Source organism: Botryllus schlosseri, chromosome 2 (genome assembly GCF_051294905.1).
Source record: "Botryllus schlosseri isolate E-star chromosome 2, Bs_hap1, whole genome shotgun sequence".
Lineage (NCBI taxonomy): Eukaryota > Metazoa > Chordata > Ascidiacea > Stolidobranchia > Styelidae > Botryllus > Botryllus schlosseri.
The window spans coordinates 32,672,534-32,699,964 of NC_137237.1; the positions used below are offsets into that span (position 1 = coordinate 32,672,534).

General features: G+C 41.2%; 3 protein-coding genes across 4 annotated transcripts; all 3 read right to left on the bottom strand.

Annotated features, from left to right (window-relative positions):
- Nucleotides 1-1,733: 1,733 nt before the first annotated feature.
- Nucleotides 1,734-9,555, bottom strand: LOC145458314 (uncharacterized). Of its 2 annotated transcripts, XR_013921111.1 has the most exons (4): nucleotides 9,334-9,555; nucleotides 8,338-8,536; nucleotides 4,805-5,936; nucleotides 1,734-2,085 (listed from the first exon to the last, which is right to left on the bottom strand). XR_013921111.1 is itself a non-coding variant. In XM_080336651.1 (2 exons), exons 1-2 carry the CDS (start codon nucleotides 5,022-5,024, stop codon nucleotides 1,892-1,894), a joined length of 414 nt encoding a protein of 137 aa, XP_080192777.1. In that variant the 5' UTR covers nucleotides 5,025-5,680; the 3' UTR covers nucleotides 1,734-1,891. The 2 variants fall into 2 exon arrangements, 1 of the variants encoding a protein (XP_080192777.1); XM_080336651.1 differs by lacking the exons at nucleotides 8,338-8,536; nucleotides 9,334-9,555 and having other exon boundaries at nucleotides 4,805-5,680.
- A 31-nt stretch (nucleotides 9,556-9,586) lies between these two features.
- Nucleotides 9,587-17,979, bottom strand: LOC145458301 (uncharacterized). The gene is made up of 3 exons (XM_080336638.1): nucleotides 17,797-17,979; nucleotides 13,825-13,939; nucleotides 9,587-10,953 (listed from the first exon to the last, which is right to left on the bottom strand). Exons 1-3 carry the CDS (start codon nucleotides 17,908-17,910, stop codon nucleotides 10,766-10,768), a joined length of 417 nt encoding a protein of 138 aa, XP_080192764.1. The 5' UTR covers nucleotides 17,911-17,979; the 3' UTR covers nucleotides 9,587-10,765.
- A 6,632-nt stretch (nucleotides 17,980-24,611) lies between these two features.
- On the bottom strand, nucleotides 24,612-27,108 carry LOC145458193 (hydroxylysine kinase-like). Its single transcript, XM_080336526.1, has one exon. It carries the CDS (start codon nucleotides 26,604-26,606, stop codon nucleotides 25,506-25,508), a length of 1,101 nt encoding a protein of 366 aa, XP_080192652.1. The 5' UTR covers nucleotides 26,607-27,108; the 3' UTR covers nucleotides 24,612-25,505.
- Between the last annotated feature and the right edge of the window lie 323 nt (nucleotides 27,109-27,431).

Genomic DNA, 27,431 nt, shown 5'->3' on the forward strand with positions numbered 1-27,431 from the left:
CAGCGGCTATGAGGTTTGTTAACTGATATAATTTGATCAACATTACTTCTCAATTCTCATATTCGTCGACATTAATACAACGTTGTGCTACGAGCCTACATTTTAACCAAAGTGTCGGCACGATACCTAACAATCGCAATCGGGATTGGCATCTTTGAAATTCGAATATGTAAACGCGAACGTCAATCACAAAGAAGTTGATTTATCGCCGGTGATTGGGGAGACAGTGAGGATTAGACAACTGCCTTGTCATTCAGGCGCGGCCTTGTTCGTTCTTCTCTGCTTGCGATCATCTATAGTGCAAAATTGAATTCAGCCTGCAAGGCACGCGATCCGCCCGGTAAAGCGAATTCGAGGGGGATATTGATTGCGGGCATAATATCAATTTTGATTTGTCAAATGTACAAACTTCACATTAAGCTCGATTTACATGATTGATCGTTTGTTACAGACTAGAATTATTTTGCGCGTAATTTCGAAATTCTGGAGAAATCGCTCGCGGCACACTTGCGAGACGTAAACGGCACACCGGTTGAGAACCACTGCCTTATACCATCAAACTATCTGTAAGGATTGCTAACATTCTGGTTTCATTGTGTGATATGACGACAAGGGGGGAACGAACTATTTCACTGTCATAAAGAGGGGCACGTGTCTAAAAAAAAGTTAAAGAACCAGTGGGCTAAACTAAATCTTAATATTTCAAAAATGGATGAACAGTAAATAAACCCTTCTGAAACTTGTGCTGAACCATTTCCTACACCACGGTCAGAGTTTTTTTTAAATCTCTGACCAGTACCGATGCTTGCTGCAACAATTGCAAAAAGAAATTCAAGTTTCCAACAAAGGCTCTATCAAACTTGATCACGCATTTGTAGAGATGTTATCCCAATCTTACTTTCAATCTTGGCCAAATTTACTGGGGCCAGAAACTTTTCGCATCCTAATGTTCATCAAATGCAATCTAACAGTTTCCGAGCAAGTGTAAATGTAAATGCGAACCAAAATGTTGTAATTCGTAGTTATCAGGAGGTTCTTTCCTTTGGCATTTATTTTAATTTTACACACCTTATCGCTGACGCCTTACCAATTACATTTCATTGTCCTCACTCTGCTCTGAGTAGCCTAAACGTTTGATTGCATTTCATTAACTGTCCTGTAGCCTATTCGATGCTAGTCGCTCAAACTCATTGTTGTTAACAGTAGCTTGAAACATTTTTCTGTGTTTGTAGTTTTCAGTAGTCATGATTAGAAATAGTTCGAATACGTTCGAGTTTTTTTTTAATTAAAGGGTATTCTTCGTATCATTACGTCGCTACGGTTGTCAAAGAACACCTCTCTACCGAGTCAATTACATGTTTAAAAGTAATTGATCCGTATCTGTTCTGACACTTTTGACGATTCGATTATTACCGGTAATTCTGAGCTGTTTATGACGAGTTGTGCTATCACAGTTGAGGCTCGACTCGTCTGCCTCAACCCTCCTTTCGCGCCGTATTTTTACCACTGCCTCGCTGACCGCAACTCACTGGGTGGGTTGCGTATGGTAACTTCCGTGAAAAACTTCTAGATGTAGTTTTACGGTGGTGACTTTCTGGGGAAATGGCAGCTACAACCTTAATTTCCAGACCAGATCATATGTAGAGGGAAGGGCCTCTTCAAGTCTACAGCCCGACTGCATTGGCAGCCTACACACTGCGCTAACAGATTACAACTTGTACACCATCAGAACGCATACTGGATCGCTTTAATAGTGTCGCAAATATCCAAAGTGACGCGACATTCACAAATTACGAAGCGAAAATAGACATGATAGCAAAAATCATCCAAATACGACGTATTCGATTGTTATTTGTATTACGATTGCATAGGTATTGAAACACGGCCGTCTTCAATCACTTTTCTCCTTTTTACGTCCCTTGCCGCACACCACGAGGTAGAGGCAGGCGCAGGCCAGGCACGCGGGAAAGGCTATTTTGCCAACGGGATCTTTCAACTTGTAATGTGTGTGGGCGGCGGAAGCCATAACAACTGTAAGTATCAGTGCCGCCAACGCAGCTAAATTGTTTGTGAGTAGGAGCATTCCTGAAAGAATAGCAGAATGATGGGAAGTAACGGAAAAATAATGTTTATCATGATTAATTCATTTCAGCATTATCATAATTAAAATAACTAGCAACTTCACCGATAACTACGATATATGTATGACAACTAGCTAAACCAAAATTTTCAAAACTTCAAAGCCTTTATTTGAACGTATTTGCAGTTTCCAGTCATTGCTATGATTGGACATGACAGGCTGCATCTGGGCACGCGTAAGCTATATGAAATATATCAATAGTCCCACTCTAACAGTAGCAGACTATACTTCCCACCACCACAGTGTAACGTCAAGAAAATTGCCGATATTTCTTAACCTCGTGCCCGTTACTGGCAATTCTTGTTCAAGACTGAACTAAAAACAATCGTTTTTTTGGCACGTTCTGCTATCACGTATAAATGCAAGAGCGAGATGAGCAACGCCAACGCGTGAACTTGAATTTGAAAATACAAGATTGCAGTGTTGGGATGACTCGAGTCAGACTCGAGTCAACTTTTTCGTGTGACTTGACTTGACTCGAGTCACTTTGCAAAAATGACTTGACTTGACTCGGCGCTTCAAAAATGCGGATTGACTCGTGACTCGGAGCAAAATTTACGAGTCAATTTCAAGTCATCAAGTAAACGGTCTCGATTAAATCACTCTATTTTGTGTATGTTCATATCGTTCGTGATACGCCTATGGCACTTGTGAGAGTAACCAATGACCAGTCATCCACTGATTATACGTTTCACTGATCCTCTATTGTCACATCCCAAATAAATTGACCACTAACGAAATGATCACAGCCTATACGTTGTCGTATCAGCAGTAGATTAATATAATAGCAACGTATCTCTGTTTCTTTCGCATCTCTGCTCAGTGCTTACATTGCGCAGTGATCCCCTTTACCAACCCTCTTGTATGATTTAAATGGAGTGAATACAGGTTATGCGTATATTTTACCTCCGATGTGTATATGTAGATGGGTAGTGTGTATTGTACCATATTAGGTTGTTTCAACTTCTCGAGGCTTCGTATTCGATCCTATTGGCTAATAATAACAGACTGTGGCATATGGAGCTATACAGTTACTGGCGTATTATATTTGCAGTTCCACGTGTGCCGGTGTGCGTGATTGATACAGCGCCTTCTTGCATATTTGATTCAAGATAAATGGCCAATTATTCTGTCTTTCACACTGCTAGCAAAATGTAATGACTTTGAATCGTCACTGATACTTCGAAAATTCAATTTTACTTGAATTGTGACTTGACTCGTGACTCGATTTGACTTGACTTGACTTGACTCGAGTCACCTCCAAAAAACCAGTGACTTGACTTGACTCGAGTCACCTTCAAAAATTGATTGACTTGACTTGACTCGAGTCAAAATGTGCGATGACTCGAGATGACTCGTGTCTCGAAGGTAGTGACTTGATCCCAACACTGCAAGATTGTAAGATTTCGGGCGAATTTGAGACAATTTCTCCGAACAAGATTTTTGACACGCATTAATTTTCGATTTGCACACCACTCCTAAATGGATCTCAGCGATTTGGAATTCGAGTAGATTCGCTAAACTTTAATCAATACCACGTGTAACTTTGAAAAAGAACAGTATAGATGAGAGCCACTGGTTCAATGGCACTATTATCCAGTGGTTTTTAGTTCTAAGCACTCGAAAATCAAGTTTTTTCAACTGTGAAGGTCTGTGTGATGCCATGCCTCTAAACCAGTGGTTCCCAAAATCCCAACTTGGACAATATCGCCCCCAGTGGGGTATTTCGAGAAACGAGGGGGCGGCTGAGGGTGAAAATGTTAGAACGTCCAGAGTCTGAGATCTATTTGATTAACATGTGAAAAAATGCACGTGAAGACGGCTTATTCTGCGTATGACGAGAAAGTTGACTTGAAAAAGTCAACTCAACGGAAAGTAAACACAGAAACCAGTTTTACGAGCACCTACTCGAAAAATGACCTCTTTTATTCAGTTCACCAGCGATTAGAGTTTGGTGAATAAATTTTCTGTTTATATCTTTTTCGGATCCGTGAATATGGGGGCCGAAATTGGTGTCGAGCTTGATAATGGGCCTATGAGTTGAAAAAGGTTGGGAACCACTGTTATAAACCATTTACTGGTACTCAAGTACTTTCAGAACCTCTGGATCACTACTTGCACTAGACGGATTTATGGTATGCACTAGACACCTCTGTTTGCACTCTAACCTTCGAGTACTTGAACCACAAAAATAAATCAATGTTCCCAGTCTAGAAGAGGGTGGAATGCAAAAAGTTTGGATTTCAAAAGTGCCATTGATACTTGGTCCCAAATCTCAAATGAATTACATCTATCATGATTTCAGGTTCTAGGTCTAGCACCCTCTTAGTGGCCGTGCAATTTTACCAAACAAGCCGAAAATAGCTAATTTTGCCATGTCTTGATAATCGCTCATGCTAGAAAGCCAGTTTTGGGCTTGAAATGCGCGGAAGTATTCGCAGATTATAGATCTCTGACTCCCTAATTATCATGCTATTGCTATGGCATCCCCAAAATTGCTGATATTTTATACCTCATGGCTGATACCGGTGTTTCTACCCGAGTGTGATATCAACTCGATATTTTCGCCAAACCAATGTCACGCTCTACTGAAGCAGTTATGCTTTTACCCGTGCTCAGCTCTATTCAACGTGAGAAACACTGATATCGTAATCGGCCACTTACCGGCAAGTAATTCGGTATAGCCGACAATGTGCATGTACTGCACAGACGTGATTTTGATGTACCCCTTGAAGGGCGCCACGCGCAAGAACTTTCCGAAATCTTTCGCCATGCTCTTGTGCACGTCGGGAACGATGGCGTGGCCAAACCTGGTGATTTTCACGCAGCCGGAGCAGACAAATAGCGCCCCAAGAGTGAAACGGAGTACCGTTGACAAACCCATAAGTACAGTTAAATATATTCGTTAATCTGGTAAAATGTTCGATAAAAGAAAGAACAGTTATGTTGACGTGCGGTCCTAAATGATTTTGGTGGCATCATAGCTAGAAGATGAATTAATAATGAAATCGTTCAGAAAAATTAAAAATACCACAAAAACGATGGTGCATTGAACAAGAAACTTCAGCAAATAACATAACTTACGTAACGTCAGGGGCCACAATTGAAATGCGAGACACCCGCTTTCAACATCAGAAATAGCAGAAAATATTTGAATCAATCGAATTTCAATTATGTCGAATAAATCAAATTTCTATAAAACTGAAATCTCGAACTCTATCTTGTGGTATCGTACCAAGTGAGATGGGAGATGCTGATCAGTAAGTGCCGACCTAATCAGGCTATTCGAAATATCAGCGCTGCAGCAGGAACGACTACTTACAGGTATTGGCTAAGAATGGATTTTAATTTGGTTTTGAAAACAAACAGATTTCAATATTTTCGCACAATTTGGTTAGACTATTGAGTTACGATGAATTGAACTGAAAATTGTCTTCAGAATTTCGTGCAGCTTTTGAAAAAATTTCAGCCATCGCATTTGTTTGAAGATGATTCGGAAGAAGATTTGGACTACAAGCAGAAATTGGATTTACAAATAATATTTGGTCACACGGGTGAATCATTGCAAATAAACATCATAAAGCTATTCTGTGCTAAATTGACTTCAAGATAGGGATGTGCGGATGGGTTACAAAATAAAAAAAAAGCTCTACTACGTAGTACGTATATAAATCATAAGCGCTCGTTGATACTGGGCTGGCAATTGTAAATGGAGCACAGTGTACTCCAGTCTCGGCATTCAAGAGCATATCATGTAAGCATGTCCACATCCATATTTCCTGTTGACTGAAAATACCTGCAAAAATACAAAATCATCAGATTTATCATATCATCTGATTTATGTACCGATATTTGTTGGATAATCTGAGAGAAGCATGGTTATACATTAGCATCTGAAGATGTTGGCTGGAGCTAGATTTATAAAAATGATCCCACATGGTAGCCTATCCGTCACATTTACAGATAATCTTGGAGAGAAAGTAGAAACAGAAGTACCGATTTCCAGGATACCACAAGTGGAAGTATAAAATGAAAGGTCTGGCAATTTTTTTTGGTGGCTACTTTTGAAAGCGCGAGACGAATCTACACAGCTAAAACACATAATGACATGAGAAAAGAAACAAGCGCAATCTTCTAATAAACATCTAGTTAACTAGATGCAGGGGCTATTTCACACAGTTGTCATGACAATTTCCCTCAAAAAAGTAGTAGCGTAGCCTACTAGGTTACCTACTAATGCATGGGCTGGCAACCTTTTGTATGCAGGGTGTCAAAATATCAAAAAATTGTAAAATATTACCAACTGGCGTGTCAACCATATTTAATTTTGTCATATTCAGCGTTTCAAGCAAGGAATCACACCAACTACCTATCTGCAACGCAACTGGCACATGGCAACGGCGTCGGTTACGTCAGTGATTCTTACAGTATTAGTCGCGAAGGGTATAAATGTTGGTCGCTACCGCACTAGACATACCGCCTTCTGTACGTAATATGTGCATCATCCAAATTTGGTCGTGTAATGGTCTTTCTTCTACGGTTGCCTTGATAGTTCACAAGTCTACTGTGTTCGGTACCATAGCCAATAAGTGACAGGCCCATCAAAGATGTTATGAGATGGCCTGATGATAAAATGTGCCAACCCCTGTATCATGCAAGTCGGTTTGACGTCACAATTTAGTTGGTCTGGCACTAGATTTGTGTGCAAAGCTTCAAAGATTGCGGTATAGCAGTAAAGGTTATTGTCGTTGTTCCAGATATATTGGAATCGCTTACACGTATCAGGCGAAACTAAAACAATATATCCTTTCATGAGACGAACACAATTCCAAATTCGCATTTCGACATGGGACTCATTATTTCCCTTTGTGGGTCTCATTCGAGACGTGCTGCTCAGGCTGCGGGAGCTGGACTCTTCGCGTCAGTCATTTCGGCGCCTGGACAGTGGACATATCAATGTCGAACGTTTTGGTCAACATGCAGGAGGTTATTATATTTATATGTTTTATCGTCGCAAATCATTTTGGCCACGCACACAACGCACGGAGTCGCCTGTTGCCGAAACGTGCATCTCCTAGGGTGAAAATGCCCAGCACCAAAATGCTGGTTCATATAAAATATTCGCGGTCCCACATGCTGCACAGTGCACACTCCTAGACTAAAGCATCTTAACAGTTTCATACGATATTCGGTTACCGTATATATATTTTTGTGGGCTTCGAAAAATCAAGTAATTAGGTCACGGTGAATCGAGCTAAAAAAATGTGCAGGATAACTAAAATCTGTCATAAAAAGTCTCCGTATTATGTTCATTTATCAAATATTTTAGCTTTTCGATTTTGAAAACTTACGGTATGTGAAATGTTTTGCAACAAAACATGGTTATAATGTCGGGTTCGTTGAATCATTTATCGTGCCATGAAAAATCACCTCACGTGCCAGGGTTTGCTGACCCCTGGACTAATGGCTACCTCTGGACATTTGGGGTGTTCAAAAATGACTTTTTTCTAAATTGTACTGGCTACTCGGTAGCCTACCACTTGGCAAACCAAATTTGGTTTAATTCCAACCAGTTGCCGCATTGCTACAGGAGAAGTTTTTTCATTTAGTATTTCTCATGAAAATTAATTGAAAAACAATTTTAAAATTTTCTGTTATCCCAATGAAATTGTTATGTTGCCTATAGAAACGATGTTCACCGAATCTGACTGAATTCCAACCAGTGGAAGCAAAGTTATTGCCGTCGAAAAATTTGGATTTGGATAAAATAGTATTGACGGTGGGCACACCTATAATAAATAATTAAAGAATTGGTCACCGTTAATACTATTTTATTCAAAAACTTTTTCAGCGGCAACAACTCCGCTTTCGCTGGTGTGAATCGAGCCAAATTTGTTGAGCCTCGATTCTATAGACAACCCAACATTTTCATGGGGTGATCAGAAAATTTTGAAAATTTTTTTCATTCATTTTTACATACCGGTAATAAATACAACACTTTCTTCTGTAGCAATGCGGCTACTGGTTGGAGCTGAACCAAATTCGGTCTGCAGGCTTCAATTAGGTAACCTAACAATTGTATCAAATAGCCAGTACAATATGAAAAGGTAGTTTTTCAACACCCCTACTGGACATGGTATTAAACATACTATAAAAGTTGATTGGAAACACATTCTGTCAAAACATTGTGTACATACCATCATTAATCGCATTTCTTCATCTTACGCCCCTTCCCACACCAAGCGACGTAGAGGCTAGCGCACGCCATGCACGCATGAAACGCTATTCTATCGAAGGGCTCTCTCACTTTATAGTGACTATGTGTGGCAGCCACCTTGACGAGAGCAAGCACCAATGCCGCATAGACTGTTGCATTGTTTGTCAGCAGCAGCATACCTTCGAGAGTAAAGCCTGGTCAGTGTTGTATGAGGTACTACTTCTACAGTTTGAAAGAACGCGACCAAGGAGAAATAATTGCGAATCGGAATCATTAGGTGGCCTAAATAACAGCCGAACACGAAATTTGGCTCAATCCCAACCAGTAGCCTACAAACCACGACAGAGCCAATTGAAATTTCAAGTAAAAAAGTTTTTCGAATTTCACTGGCATGGCAACCCTATGAAATTGTCAAGTTGCCTTAAAAAATAAGATGCATAACAATTTTTGCTCACTTCCAACCAGCGGAAGTGAAGTTATGCAGTTGAAAGTTTTGGATTTGCAAGAATAGAATTGAATGTTGGGTAGCCTAATTCCAGAATTATTGATAGAAAATTCAAATAACCTTACTTCTACGGGTTGGAATGGCGTCAAATTTCTTTTACATTGTTTTTGTAGACAACTCAACAATTTCATGAGGTAGTCAGTCCAATTTATAACTTTTTTTAATTTTCTGAATAAACTCAAAAATTTCAATCAGCTCTGCCGCGGTTTGTTCTGGTTGGAATTGAGTCTAATTTGGTGAGCAGCGTTTTAGGCAACCTAGCAATTTAATAAGTGAATCTCTGGAAATCCGGAAAAAAAATAAGTTATTTTTGAACAACTTATTTCACACCTATGATTCACAGAACCACTCTCGCTTGTGCTTGAGTGCAATCAATGATTGCCACTTTGACCAACGACCAGGAACAGCCGTCAAATGAAACTTTTGCAGCGACGGTGAAATCAGCAACTTCAACAGTGATCATTCACTCACCTCCCAGTAGTTCAGAGTAGCCCACAAAGTGCATATACTGCGAAGACGTGACCTTGATGTACCCCTTGAAGGGTGCCGCGCGCAGATACTTTGCATAATCTTTGGCCATGCTTTTGTGCATGTCAGGAACCACTGCGTTACCCAACCTGGTAATTTTCACGCAGCCAGAGCACACAAATAACGCTCCTACTACGAAACGAGCAATTGTCGCCAAACCCATCAGTGAAGTTATATATATTCAATGTAAATACAATCTGTAAGCAAAGAATAGGTGAACACATCGTCGGTCATGATTTTAATGGTATCGAAGTTGAGTATCAAAAATTGATCTCACAAAACATGAGTTCAGCCAGAAACACTTTCATTACCCTAGAAAAAATTGTGTGGTAGATACACTCGAGCATAATTTCGGCACACAAAAATGAGTAAAGATATACAATCAAAACATTGCGAATTGTAGAAAAATGAAGACAGACCGCAAAGCAGACTTGTTAAAAGTTAATTTCAGATTGGATAGAAAATCACAGCAACACGGAATGTGACTGATACAATTTGGAATGTCTCATGCAACACACTAGCATTTTGGTCAGCAAGGCAGTAAATGAGGAACGTAAATTTATGCAGCCTAATTGTACGTCCCGTTTGCAGGAAAAGGAATTTGTTGCAAAAGTTGATAACAGTGCAAGTTTCAGCGATAATTTGAGCCAAAAATCAGCAGTGACAGTGTCAGCACAGTGTGCCGATCTTATGGCAGCAATTGAAGCGATCAACATGACATAACACCGCTAATGCTTGGAATATCTCTAGGTTTCAATGCATACCATTTGTCCCAAGCATAGTGGGAAAAGGACAGCCTAAATAGCAAAATCTTCAAGATCAATTCATCTCAATCGTATTTTTCATTAAAATTCGCCAATCATGGAGAGAATCAAATTAATATTTGTGTAATATTGTAGTGTTTGCTAGTAATTGGTCAATGACTGATACAGTTATCTGTATTTTCAGTACCAGTGTATGTCATATATCCACAGCAAAATTCTAATTTTGTGGTAGCTGGCACAACTCGCAACTGATATACTCCAAGTCTGAAACTTCAAGTTAAAACGATTAACGACGTCTTGAAAAAGTACATCCATATCAGCTTCAGTCATGATGATCGCAAGGCAAATCAAAAGCATGCGATTGCAACCTATACAAGGTCATTCAATTCATTTCTATTATCGTACAATATCCAAATAAACGCTAATTTCAGTAAGACGCACAGCCCAAAATATACAAAAATTCATTTCATTCAAATGTGCACAAATTCTCGCAATACAAATTATACAGGTACAGCCCCGGCAGGCCTCTTGCACAAATTACATACACATCACAGACGTTCCTCTCTTCGGAACTAACTATAGTCCACGAAACACAATACCCGATGTACACCTCAATCGGTTTTCTCTTTCGAGCCCCCGCTAAAGCAGATGGAGGCTAACGCCAAAATCAAGCCGCCGACTACGGCCATGTATTGGACCGGTGCTTTCATGATGAACAGAGTGTACTCGAGTCCCGCCGTTTCGATGAGCAAAGTAAATGACGCGAGACCCACCATATTTCCTGTCATTATCAAAAACCCTGCAAACAGTAATACACCGATGAAGAATTTGATTAGTGGGATGAGCGTTAGTTCATTTTTCTCTGTTCAATCAATGAATTTACCATTCAGGTTGCTCTGGAGATCGGGGCTTGGTGATTTTGGGTCAGAGTAAGGTATACAGCTGAGTGACCAAATATATTTGAATTATAGCTTTCCTGTAGCTATTATATTATCAATGTATTATTATACACTGGCGTTTTCGACGTGAATAACTATTATTTGGTCCATTTTTCCAGAAAACTCTGAACTAATAGTGAGCTTTTTTGCATTCTCAAAATATAGCGTCAATGTCACTGACTTGTTCCTCCAAACTCCACACTGCCTTCAGATGGTGATAATGTTGCTCAGGAACATGTTTCACATTTACTGTCCTATGCATAGGCGCCTACTTACGAGGTGATGCGCCACCTCGTGACCATATTTACGAGGTGGCGGCCACCTCGTACAAAATGCTCAAACACCCAGTGATTTGTGACCAGTAATTAGTAATCATGCAAATCGATGCGACCTCGTTAGAGACGCGCGTGTGCCAGGCTCGTAGCCCCGTTGGTTTCTGGGGTCAAACTTCCCTATTTGAAACGCGAAACCCCGTCATTTTGAAATGAGCATTCTAACTCTAATATTCAGTTGCAATTCACTAATTGGGTTATCAGTGTTCCACGCAGCCGATTTGCGACACATGTTGTCAATTAGCGAGAAGAGTCAGCGATGATTTCCCGCTGAGATGGTCGCAAAATTACGTCATTCATTCCCGTGCACGTGGCAATCGTCGCTAGCCTGATTTATCGCGTCTCGAACAAGCCTGGTTCCGCAGGCTTGAACAATCGCATCTGCAATAGGCCCAGTTCACACTGTATCATCGCTTGCCTGCGCAATCGCACCTGCATTGGCGGCTTCGGCCGGGTGTGCACAATATCATCGCTGGCCTACACATACACAATAGCATCTGCAATAGGCCTGTTGTGAAAGATATCATTGCTGGCCTAACTATCGCGTCTCGGGCATAGCGTGCTTTGGCTCCTAACTCTTGCTGGTTTGGAGACAAGAGGTCGGGTTTACGCTAATTAGTAATTGTTTTATGTCATATTGATTAAAAAGCGACATCGCGAAAACGAATAACATCGAATCGTTGCAAACAGACGTAATTGATTCCCGCTAATACTTGAACGTAACAATCAGATGAAGTGTATCATGGCTTGAGTTCTGAAAGACGACAAATGTTTGAAATCGGTGCCATCAAGTTCGGACATTTTGCTTTGCGAAAACTGTCGCCGAGACAGCGTAATATACGCCCGTGATTAATTGTTTACCAGAGATCAAGGACTCGCTACTTGACAGCACTTCCGACTCTTTGGCAAGCTTATCATACGCCAAAAATCGTCGATACGAAGAGATGATATGATCGCCATTTACACATGTACTTGACCCGAATTGAATTGATGATATATTAGTAAATTTGAAAAAAAATTCCCCCTAATTTTTCAACTGGCTACGCGCCTAGCGTGTGCTGAGAAGCACCATCCTAGATCTCCTCTCTCGATAAGGCGCCCAAATTATGATTTGATTCGATTCGTTTGAACATTGAACCATTTACATTCCGGTAAACTTGATTGCTGGATGTACTCGTATCGAGAACAACAATATCGAATATTAAACTATTAGGCATTAGGTAGACAGTGGATTTCTATTGATAAGACCGCGGCTTGCGCCCGGTAGTGGAATTAATTCTAGCCCAGAGGGGGCCAACCTGCGGCCGTAGAAGGAAATTTGTGCAGCCGTCAACACGTAATTCAATTAGTATGTGTTGGCGGCCGTCGACAATGCAAATTGAATTTACGAATTGACCGATGTACTCCTGAAATACTGCGCGAACGTAAATCAGGAAATGCACCAATGCCGTCCAAATCGCTCTTTTAATCTGCAAATAATTTCAGCGATGCGAGTAGGTCAACGCGAAGCAAGAAACCGCAAGATACAATTACTGATTGGCTGCGCGATTTCGCGTTTGGAATCATCATTATTGTCCGCTTGAAATATTCGAGAGTTGTCGTGTGTTACTTGGCAGGCGAGTGCGTAGTGTATTTCGTTGCTCACACGGCTAGTTGCGCGTGAATAACATTGATGCAATTCCAGATTCTCAGTGACGTAAATTCTGATTTTTGTTCGATGCATTCCGTCGGACGGACTGGTAGCGCAGGCCGCAGTTACACTTTCGAATGATCGTACCGTTTTAAGATTCCATTTAATATGCATGGTTTGATATTAATGAGTGCAGACTACAGCCTGCAGGGCCAAACGTCACTGAATGGTTTAACACTGCACGTACACCAGCGGCATGTAGTAAAGTGTGTTTCAGTGCAACGATGACGTCATCGATATGGAACAATTATGACGTCACAAGACTTCGCCACCTCGTAAAAAAATAAAAGTCGGTGCCTATGGTCCTATGGGATTATTTACAAAGAACACTAAAAATCCAAATTTTGTTGAAATGTGCTGGATAAAACAATTATTTTTTAAATTTACACAGAATGGCTCTGAGGTGGGGGGGGGGGGGGTGCGGCTCGTATGCTCGACACCCCCGCCTTAGAGTCCCCATCTTCAGCTCAGCTAACATATCATACCAGCACCAGACGATAACTTCGATTGGAAAGACATTTCGCCAGCCGTCCATCATTCAAAATTGACACGTCTGACAGCTGTGGCCTGTCCTACGGTTTCACAATTTACAATAAGCAGCCTTTTGAAAATTGAGCTAATATCTCGGTTACATCGATAATAACTGACATCCTCATGATTAACGCATGGAGTGCTTTTATAAGTCACAAATAAATTGAAAATACACTGACCACAAATCAAGTCTACGTAGCCGAATAGTTCTTGCGCTTCGGCAGCGGTGACTTTCACATCATCTCGTCCGGGAAAATCTTTCAAGGCACGGTCCATGTCCTTAAATCCTTTTTCCTGCAATTTTTAAAATCATGACGGTGAACGCATACTCTCCCAGATCGAGATTACATCTTTATATCAGATATCATATTCAGATCTCCCTTAACATCTGCCGCAGCTCTGTGTTCGGAGCATTGGTCCAGCAATCTGCAGGTCTGGACACCCAGGCTCCGACCCAGTGGCAGTACGAAGAAGGGAAAATGCGCCGAGGTCACAGGTAATGCAGAACAGGGCATTGCGCTTCCCAGCCCACATTTAATATAAGCTTTATTGTGCGACCAACTATGAGATATCACCAAATAAATGAAAACCAAATTTATGAGAAAATGAACAATCTATAAACATGCAATTTAATAGCAATGCGGAAATTGCATATGGTAGGGTCATATCAAGTCACTTGCTCCAGGCCAAATTTCCACCATCTCGGATTTTCATGAAAAACTGCTTGCTTACAGAGCTTTGTTTTCTGATTACAGAAAACCAAATTTCATCGAAAAAGGTCATCTAGAACCGAAGATATGGCCGTTCAAAAATTGCGGTTTTTGTGATCGCTCAAGCGAAAAAAATGTCAGAAATTTATACATGAAACTTGAATTTGCCATAATTCGATCAAATTAGGGTTGTTGAGGGTGACACTGTCACACATGTTCATTTACATCAGGGGTCGCCAACTCAAAACGGGTCGCGGGCCACTTTTCAAATTTCGTAGCGGCCGCGGGCCGCATGAATTCAATATCGATATAAAGTAGGCAACCACGTTTTAAAACTTTATGTCAGTACAACGCTGTGCTACCTAACATAGTCGATGGGCATAGTGATCACAAAAGAAGTGATATTGTATTAGAATATCACCGTCATCAATTTCATTTTATTTTGAACTCTGAGCTGTGCACGATACCTTGAAACGATTTTTGGGGCTAGCGATATACGCTACTAGATGAAAGACCATCTCCACGTAAAGCTCGATCTTGTGAAGAAGCCCTAAGTCAGTGGTTCTGAAACCTTTTTAGACATGTCCCGCTTTATGATACTGAAAATTGTCTCTCCCCCCATTATTGTCACGTCACAAAATGCATCCATAGAGCTAGCAATCTGAACGGATAGTTTAATGGCATGGATGGTAATGAATGTTGATGACAGAATTCTATAATATGAATTCGGGACTATACAAAGAGCAATAACTATAACTATGAACACGAGACAAATCGCGCGGAGCGCGAAAAAGTTTTCAGTTGACTTCAGCTCCGCGCCCCCTTGAAATGCTTTCACGCGCCCACAAGGCGACACGCCCCACAGTTTCAGAACCACTGCTCTAAACCGTTTTCTAAGCGTCTCGGTCTTGGCAGTATTTCCGCCATTGAAGGTCAATTTCAGCATTTGCAAAATCTTTTCTTAGCTTTCTTCCGAAATCTCAAATCAAGTCGCGGGCCGCAAAATAAGACCTCGTGGGCCGCGTGTTGGTGACCCCTGATTTACATCCTACTTGATACTTTGCCCCCTTCTTTGACACCTTGGGTTGCACAGTCTGACCTTTAACCCCGTGATTCTGTTCATGTCTTCAAAAATCGCTCACGCATGACGTCATTTTTAATTGCAAATATCATTTGGCTAAGAGGAGATGTCATCAAGTGTAAGGTGTCATTGGAAAGCTCTTGACAAGGACTTTCGAAATCAACAATAACATTGTTGGATATAGAATCATTACATACCATAAGAGTGCCATGAAACTAACCTGCAAATAACGTGTTTTAATTAAAAATCTCACCTTTCGTAACATGACACAAACTCTGTGAAACAACTAATTTTACTTTTATTCCATATACAGTACCAATTGATCCATAGACAAGGTAATCAGTATAACTCAGAACAGATAATTGCTGACATAAATTATGCCGGAAATAATTTTGAAGATATTTTTGAAAATTGGAGAAAAATTTGCTACACAGTTTGAGGTGAACACACAGTACTTCAAAAATGAATCAGAATTCACAACTAACGTAATGATAAGATGCGATATTTTATGTATTCTACACAATACATTTGGGCAACGATCAGCACTAAACAATGAAATGAACAATTACAATTAAATCCAATATCAATGACCTGCGGGTTTCAGGGTTTGTAGTTTTCATATTATGGTGAGATATTAACTATGCACATATCAGAGTCTTCATGCAGTTGGTGAATCTCCAGTAAAGCTGCATTCTCTTTCTGGTAATCGAAAAATTAGATACGACAAAAGAAAAATACAAGAATTGAATCTCAACGTAAGAGCAAAGCTTGCCAAGGTTTTACATGTTGATGAGATTCAAGAATTAGTAGTGACGGGAAAAGAGGAATATGAAAATGAAACTGCTTTTGAAAATATCATATCAAAAATGAAAGAAAAAATCAGTAGCCCTTAGCCCTAATTCAACAAGAGCTCAAAAAATTCAAGTCTTAACAATGGCTCTAGAAAATTGGTCAAGAAAGATAATCTCGGAAATTTTTGGAGTAAGTGAGGTTGGTTGGTGAGAGATGCGAAACAGCAATAAAATGACAATGGAGTTTTTTCTTTGCCACCACCACGAAAAGGGAAGATGCTTTCAGAGGAAACAATTGAAAAAGTTGTGAAGTTTTTCGAAAACAACGAACACAGCAGGTTGATGCCAGAAATGAAAGAACGAGTTAGCAATAAAAAGAATGTGTATAAACAACACTGAAAGTCAAAGAAGTTTGGAAGACATATCATCAAAGATAAATATATCTGATATGTGCATAGTTAATATCTCACCATAATATGAAAACTACCAACCCGCAGGACATTGATATTGATTTTCATTGTTATTGTTCATTTCATTGTTTAGTGATGATCGTTGCCCAAATGTATTGTGTAGAATACATAAAATATTGCATCTTATCATTGCGTTAACTGTGTGTTCACCTCAAACTGTCTAGCAAATTTTTCTCCAATTTTCAAAAATATCTCCAAAATTATTTCCAGCTTCAGCAATTATCTATTCTGAGTTATACTGATTACCATTTCTATAGATCAATTGGTACTGTATAAGAATAAAAGTAAAATTAGTTGTTTCACAGAGTGTGTGTCATGTTAAGAAAGGTGAGATTTTTAATTAAAACATGTTATTTGCAGGTTAGTTTCATGGCACTCTTATGGTATGTAATGATTCTATATCCAGGAATGTTATTGTTGATTTTGAAAGTCCTTGTCAAGAGCATTCCAATGACACCTTACACTTGATGACATCACCTCTTAGCCAAAAGATATTTGCAATTAAAAATGATGTCATGCGTGAGCGATTTCTGAAGACATGAACAGAATCACGGGGTTAAAGGTCAGACTATGCAACCCCAGGTGTCAAAGAAAGGGCAAAGTATCAAGTAAGATGTAAATGAACATGTGTGAAAGTGTCACCCTCAACAACCCTAATTTGACCAAAATATAGCAAATTTCAAATACATGTGTAAATTTCTGACATTTTTTCCGCTTGAGCGATCACAAAACCAGCATTTTTTGAACGTTCACATTTTCGGTTGTACTTGACCGATTTTCATAAAATTTGTTTTTCTGAAATCAGAAAGAAAAGTTTTCTAAGCATACCAATTTTCATGAAAATCTGAGATGGTAGGGGTACATTTTGAAATTTTTCTGGAGCACCTGAAATGAACTGACCCGGTATGCATATGCACGGATAGTGTGTATGTATATCATGAGTCAGTGTAGGAGGCAATATGCCGTAAAAACATCAAGGACCTAAATAACGTTCTGTTCCTATTTCACAAACCCCTACAAAATAGTCACGTCTGTAGGCCTAAATACAAAATTATTTTGGATTACTTGCAATGCAACCAATTGGTAAATTCAAACCTACCGCTATTTTCCACGCTTTAGGCACGAACCTCTTTCCCAGCTTCTTCGTCTTCACAAAGCCGGCAGTCATGAAAAACAGTCCGATGGCAACACGCAATAACGTAGACGTCCTCATCTTGCAATATTCTGTTGCCTAATATCTATAAAGTAGACTAAAGAAAACTGCCAAAATAGAAGAATTATATTAATAAAAATGTAGCGATGCGTTTCAACTAATAGAACCGAGCAAGTAAGAATATTATAGCTTGGCCGCATAAGAACTAAATATTGTGCAAAAATAACACTGGAGCCATAAGAAAAGACGGGTGATATGCGCGATTGTACATGTACATATTTGAATGACACAGTGGACTTTGTGATAACATAATAACAGAGCTACCTCTCAAAACATAGCAAAATAACAAATCAAACACTTTTGAATGACATGATTAGGAATTCCGTGCGAGCCAAAACAATGATAGAAGTTACATCCGGAAAAATCTCTATTCATGATCCATACCAGATATTAGAAAGCATTCAATAAAAAGAACGTTGACTTCAATGGAGGCATCAAAATGGCATTGTAATCAAGTCATGACATGCAAAACCGGCCTTCCCAACTTCACAGCTATTGATCCTCCATATCGCAGAATATGTGTGCTATTTGTTTCAATGCAACCCTGCCACTTACTGCAGTTTCATTACTAAATGTAGACTACTATAAATCACACTCCAAACAATGTTTGTTCTGTAGCCTAGCTCACTTAGTCTGGCTTAGGGCTAGGCCAATTAGGTAGAGTCGTCTGCACTGCACTGAGCTGGTGTGCCATTTGTAAGCGAGCGAAATTCGCTGGGTGCGTTGAGTCGCTGGCCTAAACATTCACATCTGCAACAGGTCTGGTTATGCTGGCCTGAACAATCGCATCTACAATAGGCCTTGTGTGCACAATATAATCGTTGGCCTGAGCAATCGCCACTGCAATAGGCCTGGTGCAGAAGATATCGTTGCTGGCCCGAGCTATCGCATCTCTTCGACTCCTATCTCTATTTCGTTTAGAGACAATGCCGTTAAGCGTATAATGATCAGCGATCGTTATGTGACATCGACTCAACGCAACTTCAACGTGCGTAATTGATTTCCGCTAATACTAGAACATAATTATCGATGGTAACTTATAAAACGCTCAAGTTCGTCAACAAGAGAATCTTGCATTATCGGCATTTACGCATGTACTATGCCTGTACTGCTCGTGCAGGGTGCGTACTATACATGGGTACAGGTTTTTTCCGAAAAATCTACATGCTATTTTTAGGACGCGTATTATTAACCTGAACATCTCATGAAACCTCGCCTGCTGACACACAAATCAATAGGGAACACTTGCGTCAAGGAGGAAAAATATTCAATATAAGCCAAAACGAAGGAATATGAGCACTGTGATATTGATACAAGAGAAAGACAACTGGGCAATGTATAAGCAGTAGGGCTGTTCAAAAATAACCTTTTTTCCTGAATCTTTCTGGTTACTTGATTAAATCGTTAGGTTGCCTTAAAAAACGACGCACACCAAATTTGAATTCATTCCAACCAATATTCGCGGATTACGTAGAGTTCGAAAATTTTGAATTTGCCTAAAAATACAAAAAAAAAATTTTTCAAATTTTTCTGTCAACCCCATGGAATTGTTGCGCTGTCTTCAAAAACGATGCAAAACAAATTTGACTCAATTCGAAGCCGTAGAAGTGGAGTTATTTCAGTTTTTCTTTGATAATTCTGAGATGATCCTTGATTGGTGGATCATCCCAGAATTATCATCAAAAAACTTGAATAACTCCGCTTCTGTAGCTTGGAATTGAGTCAATTTTTTTTTCCTTCATTTTTGAAGACAGCGCAACAATTCCATAAGGTTGAAAGGAAAATTTGAAGAAATTTTTTTTTTCATTTTTAGGCAAATTTAAAATTTTCGAACTCTACGTAATTCGCGAATATTGGTTGGAATGAATTCAAATTTGGTGTGCGTCGTTTTTTAAGGCAACCTAACGATTTAATCAAGTAACCAGAAAGATTCAGGAAAAAAGGTTATTTTTGAACAGCCCTAATAAGCAGACAGCACACTGACACGATTGCAAACTTGTGCATTCATATAGCTGTATTTCCTCATATTTTTGGTACGCGGAAGTGCACAAATAATTTACGACCAACATCGACATCCTTTCATTCACTAGCAATGTTGGTTTACCATATGTAAATAATGAATTGATTCAAACAAAAAAACGACTTTACAGCAGGCCTATTTGCGATATCGGGCCAAGATGAATCTGGTCCAGTGGCGCAAAGCCTTTTGCCAGTCGCGCATCCCCTTTTTAAAAATTATAAAGCTTGCAGATCCATTAATCACCAAGACTTTAATCTGTACAATAATTTTGCCATCCCGAGTAGATACGGAAATCCTAGCGAATCTCAATTACGGCGATTGAAGGTGGATTAGATGAAGCAGGAGTGTAACAGAATTATGACAGCTCTCCACTAATATTGGTCTTGGCTCTTCACATCGTTATCAACCACACTAATTAGAGCGAAATGCAAGGAATCCAATTCTGATCTAATTTGTGAAATGTTTCCATGCAGTAATTTCAATTCCAATCTAATTTCCGTAGCCTAAAGTACGGAACGGGCCAAGCTTGCCTACAGGGTTGGTTCGATTGGTTTGAAATAAGGATAGTCATGTTAGAAATGAGGACAGTCTCATGTTTGAAATGAGGATAGTCATGTCAGAAATAAGGATAGTCATGTTTGAAATAAGGATAGTCGCTATATTCACTATAAAGTCAGTTGCAGTACCAGGCACGACTTTCCAGTGGGAACCCAGTCCGAACACATCCCAGACATGATGTCCGAACACGCCCCAGACACGATTTCCTAGCGTCAGCACAGTCCTAACATACCCCAGACATGATGTCCGAACACGCCCCCGACACGATGTCCGATTGGCAGCACAGGCCGAACACACCCCGGACATGATGTTCAAACACGCGCCAGACACGATGTACGACTGTCAATACAGGCCTAACACGCCCAAGACACCATGTCTGAATGGCAACACAGACCGAACACGCCCCAGACACGATGTCCTAGTGTCAACTCAGATCCGAAAACAACCCAGACACCGTGTTTGAATGACCGAACATGCCCCAGACACGATGTCCGATTGGCAGCACAGGCCGAACACACCCCACACATGATGTCCGAACTCGCCGCAGACACAATGTCCGAGTGTCAACTCAGTCCGAACACAACCCAGACACCATGTTTGAATCGCCGATCTCGACCCAGACATGATATCCGAACACGCGCCAGACACGATGTCCGAGTATCAACACAGGCCGAACACGCCCAAAGACACCATGTCCGAATGACAACACAGACCGAACACGCCCCAGACACGATGTCTGATTCGCAACACAGGCCGAACACACCCCGGTCATGATGTCCGAACACGCTCCAGACACGATGTCCGAGTTTCAACACAGGCCTAACACGCCCAAGACACCATGTCTGAATGGCAACACAGACCGAACACGCCCCAGACACGATGTCCGATGAGTGTCAACTTAGTCCGAACACAACCCAGACACCATGTTTGAATGGCCGATCTCACCCCTGACATAATGTAAGAACACGCGCCAGACACGATGTCCGAGTATCAACACAGGCCGAACACGCACAAGGCACCATGTCCGAATGGTAGCACAGGCCGAACACACCCCAGACTTGATGTCCGAACACGCCTCAGACACAGTGTCCGAGTGTCAACACAGGCCGAACACGCCCATGTCTGAATGGCAGCACAGGCCGAACACCCCCCAGACATGATGTCCGAACACTCCCAAGGCACGATGTCCGAACACGCGCCAGACAGGTGTCAACACAGGCCTAACACGCCCAAGACACCATGCTGAATGGCAACACAGACCGAACACGCCCCAGACACGGTGCCCGAGTGTCATCTCAGTCTGAACACAACCCAGACACCATGTTTGAATGGCAATAGCACAGGCCGAACACACCCCACACATGATGTCCGAACTCGCCGCAGACACAATGTCCGAGTGTCAACTCAGTCCGAACACAACCCAGACACCATGTTTGAATGGCCGAACACACCCCAGACATGATGTTCGGACATCGTGTCTAGGATGTGTTCGGACTGGAGCTGGGATGTGTTAGGACTGGGTTCTGGGAAATCGTGCCTGGTACTACAACTGACCTCATAGTGAATATAATAGCGACTATCCTTATTTCAAACATGACTAACCTCATTTCTAACATGACTATCCTCATTTCAAACACGAGACTAACCTCATTTCAAACATGACTATCCTTATATCAAACATGACTATCCTCATTTCTGACATGACTATCCTCATTTCAAACATGAGACTAACCTCATTTCAAACATGACTATCCTTATATCAAACATGACTATCCTCATTTCTAACATGACTATCCTTATTTCAAACACGAGACTGACCTTATTTCAAACATGACCAACCTTATTAACATCGTGTCCGGGGGGGGGGGGGGGGGGGGGCTGGGACTGTGTTGCCAATCGCACATCGTGTCTGGGGCGTGTTCCGACATCATGTCTGGGTTGTGTTCGGCATGTGCTGCCATTTAGACATTATGTCTGGGGCGTGTCGGCCTGTGTTGACACTCGGACATCGTGTCTGGGGCGTGTTTGGACATCATGTCTAGGGTGTGTTCGGCCTGTGGTGCCAATCGGACATCGTGTCTGGGGCGTGTTTGGACATCATGTCTGGGGTGTGTTCGGCCTGTGCTGCCAATAGGACATCGTGTCTGGGGCGTGTTCGGCCATTCAAACATGGTGTCTTGGTTGTTTTCGGATCTGAGTTGACACAAAGACATCGTGTCTGGGGCGTGTTCGGTCTGTGTTGCCATTCAGACATGGTGTCTTGGGCGTATTAGGCCTGTATTGACACTCGTACATCGTGTCTGGCGCGTGTTTGAACATCATGTCTGGGGTGTGTTCGGCCTGTGCTGCCAATCGGACATCGTGTCTGGGGCGTGTTCGGCCATTCAAACATGGTGTCTTGGTTGTTTTCGGATCTGAGTTGACACTAAGACATCCTGTCTGGGGCGTGTTCGGTCTGTTTTGCCATTCAGACATGGTGTCTTGGGCGTGTTAGGCCTGTATTGACACTCGTACATCGTGTCTGGCGCGTGTTTGAACATCATGTCTGGGGTGTGTTCGGCCTGTGCTGCCAATCGGACATCGTGTCTGGGACGTGTTTGGACATCATGTCTGTGGTGTGTTCGGTCTGTGCTGCCAATCGGACATCGTGTCTGGGGCGTGTTCGGTCCGTGTTGCCATTCGGACATGGTGTCTTGGGCGTGTTAGGCCTGTATTGACACTCGTAGATCGTGTCTGGCACGTGTTTGAACATCATGTCTGGGGTGTGTTCGGTCTGTGCTACCATTCGGACATCGTGTCTGGGGCGTGTTCGGACATCATGTCTGGGGTATGTTAGGACTGTGTTGACACTAGGACATCGTGTCTGGGGCGTGTTCGGTCTGTGTTGCGATTCAGACATGGTGTCTTGGGCGTGTTAGGCCTGTATTGACACTCGTAGATCGTGTCTGGCACGTGTTTGAACATCATGTCTGGGGTGTGTTCGGTCTGTGCTACCATTCGGACATCGTGTCTGGGGCGTGTTCGGACATCATGTCTGGGGTATGTTAGGACTGTGTTGACGCTAGGACATCGTGTCTGGGGCGTGTTCGGACATCATGTCTGGGATGTGTTCGGACTGGGTTACCACTGGGAAGTCGTGCCTGGTACTGCAACTGACTTTATAGTGAATATAGCGACTATCCTCATTTCAAACATGACTATCCTTATTTCTGACATGACTATCCTCATTTCAAACATGAGACTCTCCTCATTTCAAACAAATCTGTCCTTATTTCAAACCAATCGAACCAACCTTCCTCAAGCTTGCTGTACACGACATTTGCTATTTCCAGGCTCGGTAGAATAAGCTATGATTTGATATCAACAGAACTTGATTCAATGTCTAAGTTTTCGATAATTCAGTACTGGTAATTCTAATCTAATTAGGAAATACCTGTGTAGCTATAATTATAATTCTAGAATATAATTTTAAAAAGCTTAACATTTTTAGTTTGTATCAACAAATCATTTATGATTTAAAAAAATGATTGTGAGGCTCCTCTTCTAGTTTTGACATACCAATTACAGTTTTGGGGTGCAGAAGCTATACAAGTCCTTGTTTCACATACAAATCAGTTGATTTTGCCTGGCCTTAGCTACATCCGGATGTAGTCAGTACCACTAACTAGTTCAATTTTTACTTCCGAGTGGTCAAGCAGGTAAGCACAATATGCACAAGCCATGTTGCTCTGCTCTGAGACGTGGGAAGGAGCCTCTGCACCACGTTAAATAATTTGTTTGTAGTGTCATTGGTCATTCTGTTGGTCGTGAAGACGCAACTAGCAATTTTCAAATTGGTGACCACTGATTAACCGCTAAAAATCTACCGTACTTTTTGAAAGTACTTACTTGAGCATCCAACTTTTCACAAGTTAATTTTGTACTTGCACAGATAGCCTATTCCACTTTACTCAATTTGCACTGGACTACTATATTATGATTCTTACCAGACAGCTACAGTTGTCCTCGCAAAAGCTCATCCGAAGTTGAGATTCATTGCGACGAACATCAAAAAGAATACCCTGTTAAGAAACAGGCTATAGGGCCTATTCATTATCCAATCAATAAAGTTAATAGGTTGACCTACAAAATGAAGGTATAGTTTCAATAATTATGGTGCAACACCAATCACAGTATTAGCCTACCTAAAGATATTCAAATTGTCTTGAATAAAATTAAACGGGTGTAGCATAAAAATCAGTATTACATCAATTAATGGCGCAATCAATGCCCAATGAATGAGTAGTTCAGACAAGAGAAATAATTCTTGTTACAAAATGCAGTTCGGCCAAACTAGAAAGTACCCAGCACTGTCAATTACGGCTACTATAGATAATAAAGATCATTAAAGATCTAGGAAAATGCATGATAATGTAGGCTGTGGCTACTCATATTATTTCAAGTTTGGAAAGGGCATAAAACAGCTTAGTAGTACATGATTGCCTTGTATGTTGTTTTAATGAACTATCTATGTAATTATGTGCTCAGCCATTAGGAGAGAGAGCATTTCAGCTTCTCTTGACTGTGCGTAGCCACAGCGAGCGGATCAGTGCGCAATTGCCTGTACAAGGATTTGACTGAACCTGAGACCCCAGGAATCTTTGTACTTTTCACAATAAATTGTGAGGCATGATAGGTCTCTATATGAAATTCTTGTCAATTACGAGGCAAGTCACAAAGAAACTGGATACCAATCTCATGGACGCCAGTGGTATTAGCAGTTAAATTAGGCTGCTTTTTTAAATTTATGTCATCAAGATTACTTCAACAGTGGTTAGTGCAGAAAGGAAAGTTGAGCAAAGACGTTAAATCAACACATTTGCTTTCATGCTTTATTGGGTGCTTGTGGCTATTTTCAGGAGGCCGTGTGCAACTAGAAAAGGGTTATGGCCACACAAGACACTAATTCCACACTGTGACGAGAATAAAGGTTTGAGAGACTGGGGGTGTTACTAATGATGGCTGTTACGCGCAAGCATCACGATCTACGAAAAACATTATCAAATCTCTCTTTTCCAACACACCACAATTCCTCAATGAAGTAATCCAGGGTGCTTGATTCATGCTCCTCATGTTGTGAGGTCTGTGGGTTATGAAGAACATCATACCCACCCAAAATTCTCAGGGAAGCAAAGCGGGCTAAGACTGCATAGTACAGAAAATCTATTTCTTCGGGTTTGAAGGTGATGTGCTGTTGAAATCCACTCATAAATAATTTGGCTGCCGGGAAGTACGTCAACCCATTCACAAAGTAGGTTTGATACATACAGCTCGCAATGGGTATGGCAGCATCAAAAATAGAATAACCAAACGTCATATCAGAAAAATCTATCACGCCAACAACAGCATATTCCTTTCTAACGTTAGGTGAAAATACTAAATTTTCAAGGCAGAGATCATGATGAATCAGTGTTTTCGTAAGAAAAGACGGTTTAGCTGACAAACTTTCAATGACATCCATAATTTTGGAACAGATATTTTGCACATTGAGATTCGTCACAATATTTAACTTATCCCGCGATAAATGTAAACTTTCAGTCATATAAACATCATTGGGACGTAATGGCAGGAGGGTTCGGGTGTCATTCGAGAGAATATGCAATTGAGAAGCAAGCCTACCAGCACAGCATCCGATATTGTGACACAAAGTTAAGAAATTATCTTCGTTGAGACGCAATTCTTTGTGATCAATCCCATCTATGTAACTTAGGAGGACTACTTTTCTTGCAATACCCGTGATCGATGTGTGTTCCACAAACTTTCCATTGTCAGTCGCTATGGGTCGGGGAGTTGACATTTCCATGGATGGCAGCAAGTGAAGAACATTCATTATCGCTTCCGTCAAGTTTTCAGTGTTGGAATCATTGACATTAACGATTTTAAGAACATACTTTCCAGCAATTCCGGATGACAGACACTTCCCCACAACTGCATAATTCATATCATCATACCCTGTTAGCCGTGACACAGATTCTGTCTCTAAGTTGAATTTATCAAGCAATAGTTTACTGATGTCGAGTATTTCAGGAACAATGGTCATTGCCACACAAATATATACAATAGTTGTCTGGAAAAGCATAGGAATCGTTTGATAGAGACAGCAACCCAATCCTTAAAAATTGAACAGATTTCAGTTGATTTGTATCTGGGCGCCGCCGGCACTACCGAAATGACACGTGACACAATATCTTGCCAGCACATCAGTAACCGTTTGCATATCACGTTACATTATGCAATCACCTTGCGTCGGACGATTCGAATTCAAGACCAACATTTGTCGACACGATATTCGATAAGCATTCATAAAGGTATCGGCACGGCAAAAAAGTTGTGAGAGTGGTAACATGTACTCTACAAATGTATCGGCCCTGTACATCGCAGACGTGTATTGCATATATTCCTTACGCAAATGCACTGGAACGACACTGGAAATCTGAAGCGTTACAAGAAATACTTCTGATTACTAGGATAATGCAAAAGCTTCCGGATAGTCGTTAATCTACGGGAAATTCTGTTTGCACAGCGGCAAGACCGCTCTGAAGAGCGGCAGATCGGCGAGTAGCTCAAACAGAACCGACCCGCCTTCTAGTTGTCCAATAGCAAATGGCCGCCTCGCCAGTTTTACGAGAACCGCCTCTTTAGCAATTCATGCATGAATGCATGGATATTGGACACCTATCATTTGACTACAGGTAACTAACCTCCGTATGTTAGCTATAATTTGACTCAGTCATAATTTTCCGGTGACTCGACGTCATGAAGTAATAGGTGGTTGGCTTTGTGTTTGCAGGTTTGAATTGGATGTAGGCCTACCGCTCGGAATCTGGGGCACAGCCTGCACGTCACTAATGATGCTACACGGCAGCTACGTGAGCATCAAAGGGCAGAACTGGGCGAAGTGCGG

Bases quoted from the DNA above. Each gene is read 5' to 3' on its own strand.
- LOC145458193 (XM_080336526.1), bottom strand. From the start codon at position 26,606: ATGCTTTTCCAGACAACTATTGTATATATTTGTGTGGCAATGACCATT.
- LOC145458301 (XM_080336638.1), bottom strand. From the start codon at position 17,910: ATGAGGACGTCTACGTTATTGCGTGTTGCCATCGGACTGTTTTTCATG. The intron at 13,940-17,796 runs GTAGGTTTGAAT...TAAAAATTGCAG, and splicing joins CTAAAGCGTGGAAAATAGCG to GAAAAAGGATTTAAGGACAT. The intron at 10,954-13,824 runs GTCAGTGTATTT...TACTGTTTGCAG, and splicing joins CTACGTAGACTTGATTTGTG to GGTTTTTGATAATGACAGGA.
- LOC145458314 (XM_080336651.1), bottom strand. From the start codon at position 5,024: ATGGGTTTGTCAACGGTACTCCGTTTCACTCTTGGGGCGCTATTTGTC. The intron at 2,086-4,804 runs GTAAGTGGCCGA...CTATTCTTTCAG, and splicing joins CTATACCGAATTACTTGCCG to GAATGCTCCTACTCACAAAC.